Source organism: Mesitornis unicolor, unplaced genomic scaffold (genome assembly GCF_000695765.1).
Source record: "Mesitornis unicolor isolate BGI_N332 unplaced genomic scaffold, ASM69576v1 scaffold32326, whole genome shotgun sequence".
Taxonomy (NCBI): domain Eukaryota; kingdom Metazoa; phylum Chordata; class Aves; order Mesitornithiformes; family Mesitornithidae; genus Mesitornis; species Mesitornis unicolor.
In genome coordinates this window covers 2,699-7,237 of record NW_010192211.1, presented here as the reverse complement: position 1 = coordinate 7,237, position 4,539 = coordinate 2,699, and the positions used below count along the sequence as shown (strand labels likewise).

At 60.7% G+C, this 4,539-nt stretch overlaps 1 protein-coding gene across 1 annotated transcript in view; it reads left to right on the top strand.

The window, feature by feature from the left end:
• Positions 1–4,539, top strand: part of ABCA2 (ATP-binding cassette, sub-family A (ABC1), member 2) — a gene marked incomplete at both ends in the record, with an annotated part of 9,686 nt that overhangs the window by 2,520 nt on the left and 2,627 nt on the right. Inside the window, 11 exon segments of the mRNA XM_010187011.1 lie at positions 99–201; positions 838–952; positions 1,262–1,452; positions 1,665–1,687; positions 1,690–1,808; positions 2,072–2,276; positions 2,841–3,005; positions 3,294–3,474; positions 3,706–3,918; positions 4,167–4,387; positions 4,449–4,539. The exon segment at positions 4,449–4,539 is cut by the window's right edge and continues 110 nt beyond it. Of these exon segments, the coding sequence (XP_010185313.1) occupies positions 99–201; positions 838–952; positions 1,262–1,452; positions 1,665–1,687; positions 1,690–1,808; positions 2,072–2,276; positions 2,841–3,005; positions 3,294–3,474; positions 3,706–3,918; positions 4,167–4,387; positions 4,449–4,539 (1,627 nt within the window).

Sequence of the window (4,539 nt, the reverse complement as noted above, 5' to 3'; positions counted from 1 at the left end):
TTCGTCTGGATCCAGGGTGGGTGCCAGCTCCCTGCCACACATCCCACAGCCCCTGCCCATGCTGCCCGCTCAGCCTGGCCTCTCCTCCTCCTCCCCAGACATGATGGAGCGCGCCCTCATCAACACATTTGTTGGCCACGACGTGGTGGAGCCTGGCAACTACGTGCAGATGTTTCCGTACCCGTGTTATACCCGGGATGAGTGAGTAACACCCGTGTGGGCAAGGTGGGCAGGAGCAGGACCTTCCCTCTTGCCCTTTGCAGGCCAGGATGCTTCAGCTGGGCAAAGGGGACAGTTTTGGGGGCCTGAGGGAGGTTGGTGAATTTGGGAGTGGTGAGCAACCAGTTAAGCCCAGTTCCTTGGACCACCAGGCTAGGCAGGCAGGTGGATTTTATGCGCAGTTGGCAGCTGAAGTGAGGAGCTCATGGCTGTGGGCTGTCTTGGAGTGAGGAAGACTTGGGGAGATCAAGGGGAGCGCGGTAAATGGATGGTACATGGGTCTGTCAGTGGTTATTGAACACAGTGGTCTGGAGGAAGCACTTAGGGAAGACCCAGAGCCACCAGCTCTGAGGGCAGAGAGGGCCCTGTGCACACCAAGGTAGACAGGGCACCATGCTGAGCCCATGGCTGCTGCCAGCCTGCCTGCTAGGAGCTGACAGCCAGGACACCGGGTTGTCCTATGGGCTCTTTCAGGGCAGTAAGGAGCTGCTGGACCACAGGGCTGGCTGTCCCCGGGCGATAGGAGAGCCCCTCTGCTGCCCTGTGCCCCAGGGTCTCGCTGGGTCTCTGTGGGGGTGCCACTGTCCAGCTCTCCTCTCTCTTCCTCTCCCCCACCAGTTTCCTCTTCGTCATCGAGCACATGATGCCCCTGTGTATGGTGATCTCCTGGGTCTACTCGGTGGCCATGATGATCCAGCACATTGTGACAGAGAAGGAGCATCGCCTGAAAGAGGTGGGGATTGGGGGAGAGTTCCCTGGGGAGGAGCTGGCATCTTTGAGCTCTGAGTCCTGCGCTGCATCCCTGGGCACCTTCCCCACATCTCTGGGGTGTAGATCCCATGGTTCTGAGCTGGTCCTGCCGTGTATCCCCAGCACAAGGCCTGCCCTGAGCCCTTGGCACCCTGGCCCAGGGAGCCTGCCCACTCCCACAGTCCCTGGGGACCCCTCGGTGTTGCCCGTTGCTCTCCCAGCCCCAGCGAGAGAGCAGCAGGGATGCACAGGGCAGGGGACAGCCCAACTCTGAGCAGTTTTGGCCTTGCAGGTGATGAAGATGATGGGCTTGAACAACGCTGTGCATTGGGTGGCTTGGTTCATCACCGGCTTCGTCCAGCTCTCCATCTCGGTGACGGCGCTCACCGCCATCCTGAAGTACGGCAAGGTCCTGATGCACAGCGACGTCCTCATCATCTGGCTCTTTCTCGCCATCTACGCCGTGGCCACCATCATGTTCTGGTGAGCTGCCCGGGCCCTCCGTGGGGTGAGGGGGCACAGGCAGCGCTGGGGTCCTCGTGCTATGGGGCGAGGGTGCTGGGAGCTGTGAGGGCAAGGCCCGATGGAGGGGCACAGGTCCCCCCAGCCCCATTTGAGGGGCTGATTTGTCACCTCAACACCACCAAAATCACAGTATGGAGAAAGGATCTGAGGTGACGCTGTCTTCCTTGCAGCTTCCTGGTGTCGGTGCTCTACTCCTTTTTGCCTCTGCCTGTGGCGGCATCATCTATTTCCTCAGCTACGTGCCCTACATGTACGTGGCCATCCGGGAGGAGGTGGCGCACGACAAGATCACGGCCTTCGAGAAGTGCATTGCGGTGAGTTGGCTGTGGCTGCTGGAGAGGTGCTCGGCCCCGGATTTGCCCCAGGCACCCCATGTCCAAACCTCTTGCCTGTATGAACCAACTCCCTGCGGAGCTTTAGAGGCATCTCCAGAAGGTTTGGTGTCTCCCAAGGCAGGGAGCATCCCCACAGGGCTGGGTGGGACAGCACCAGTTAGGAATTGGCCCCAGTTTGTTCCTCTGGAGCTGGTTTGTGGTTCCCGCTGACGCCTCCTTCCTTCTCCTCCACCTCTCTGCAGTCTCTCATGTCCACCACAGCCTTTGGGCTGGGCTCCAAGTACTTTGCGCTGTACGAGGTGGCTGGCGTGGGCATCCAGTGGCACACCTTCAGCCAGTCCCCGGTGGAAGGAGATGACTTCAACCTCCTGCTGTCCATGATGATGCTGATCGTGGACGCCGTGGTGTATGGGGTGCTCACGTGGTACATCGAGGCCGTACACCCAGGTACGTGCGGGCAGTGGGGTGTGAGGGCACCCCTGATCTTACAGGAGCCCTGTTGCTGGGGACACTGCTGGTTCCTGGCAGTGCCCAGCCCTGACGTGATGGGATTTGGCACAACAGGGTCACCCGTGTGTGTCCTTTTGGGGACACCTGACCCAGTGGTGACACCAGCAGATTCCTTGGAGATCCTCAGTGGCATGGCTCAGTTCACAGGCGAGCTGTAGCAATGCAAGATGTCCATGGGAGCCTGAGGGTACCACAGAGGGAACAAACCCCTAATTTAGCAATGCAAACAGGGTGCCATGGCTGGAGCACTGTTCCCCTTTATCACCTGCGTGGGGAGAAGTCTCACCTCCTTCCTTTGCTTTCTTGGTAGAACCAAAGCGTAGCCCAAAGGACTTTGCTTCCCAGCAGAGTTACCCTGATGCTGTGGTGTCCCTGAGCCCATGCCCATGGCAGTACCTGTGCCAAGTGCTGCCCATACCTGTGTCAAGTGCTGCCCCAGCTGTCTTCTGCACAGCCATAGCTGTGGGGTTGGCCCTGACCGCGCAGGGGTTGTGCTTGCAGGCATGTTCGGCTTGCCGCGGCCCTGGTACTTCCCCTTCCAGAAGTCTTACTGGCTGGGCAACGGGCGAGTGGAGACCTGGGAGTGGACCTGGCCCTGGTCCCGCACCACCCGCCTCAGCATCATGGAGGAGGATCAGGCCTGTGCCATGGAGAGCCGGAGGCTGGGTGAGTGTGGGGGTAGCCTGGGAATGGCCCTGGCTCTGCTGCAAGGGTCCTGCGTGGTCCCCTGTGCCCTGGTATGGGCAGAATCCTGGGCCAGGCGCTGTTGCCTGTCTGGGAGCTGCTGCCCGTGGTGCGAGTGTGGGGAAGCTGGTGAGAAGCAAAAGGGAAAGGGCCATGAACCAGCACAACCACTGCGGGGTGGAGGGGGGAAGGTTCATCCCCCAGGAGCCCCACGCCAAGCCTGGCCTCCCTGCCACCCCCCGGCTCCTCACCGCCCCGCTCTCGCAGCAGAGGAGACACGGGGCATCGAGGAGGAGCCGACCCACCTTCCTTTGGTCGTCTGCATTGACAAGCTCACCAAGGTCTACAAGACGGACAAGAAGCTGGCGCTGAACAAGCTGAGCCTCAACCTCTATGAGAACCAAGTGGTGTCCTTCCTGGGGCACAACGGCGCGGGCAAAACCACCACCATGTGAGTGCCCTTCACTTGGACGTGGGCTGTGTCCTGGGCAGCTGCAGCGGGTGGGGAAGGTGCTGTGTGATGTTCCTGCAGGGCTGGATGTTGGGGTGGCACAAATGGGGACAGGTACATGGCCCTGTCTGTCCGGAGCCCAGCAGATGCTCCTGGAGGTGGTGGTTGGGACAGAGACCAGATGGATGAATACAAAGTCTCTCACCTTATTGCCTTTCTCTATCCATCCAGGTCCATCCTCACTGGCTTGTTCCCTCCGACCTCGGGCTCTGCTACCATCTACGGCCACGATATCCGGACAGAGATGGACGAGATCCGGAAGAACCTGGGCATGTGTCCCCAGCACAACGTGCTCTTTGACAGGCTGACAGTGGAGGAGCACCTCTGGTTCTACTCGCAGCTCAAGAGCATGGCGGAGGAGGAGATCCGCAAGGAGATGGACAAGTAGGCACCCCCAGCTCCTTTTGAGTGCGTGGGTCCCCTTCCTGCAGGCTGAGCTGTGGTGGGTGATGTCCCCTGGGGCAGCTCCACCAAGTGCTTTCCAAAACTCGGGGTATCAGGCTGTGGAAGCCAGCAGAAGGTGCTTCTGCAGTAGCTGAGAGCCATAGGTGCCACGTTTTGAAGAGGCATCGCAGGCACCGGGTGCTGATATGGACCCCCCTGCATCCCTGGTGGTTCTCCCCTGTCTCCAGGATGATCGAGGACCTGGAGCTCTCCAACAAACGCCACTCCCTGGTGCAGACCCTGTCAGGGGGCATGAAGAGGAAGCTGTCGGTGGCCATTGCGTTCGTGGGCGGATCGCGGGCTGTGATTTTGGATGAGCCCACGGCTGGCGTGGACCCCTACGCACGCAGGGCCATCTGGGACCTGATCCTCAAGTACAAGCCAGGTGAGCGGCGGCGGGCAGAGCCCAGCATTGCTCCTCTGGCCACGGTGGCCCTGGCCTCTCTGATGAGGCTCCGTGCCGCCGCCAGGGAGGACCATTCTGCTCTCCACGCACCACATGGATGAGGCCGACCTGCTGGGTGACCGCATCGCCATCATCTCCCACGGCAAGCTCAAGTG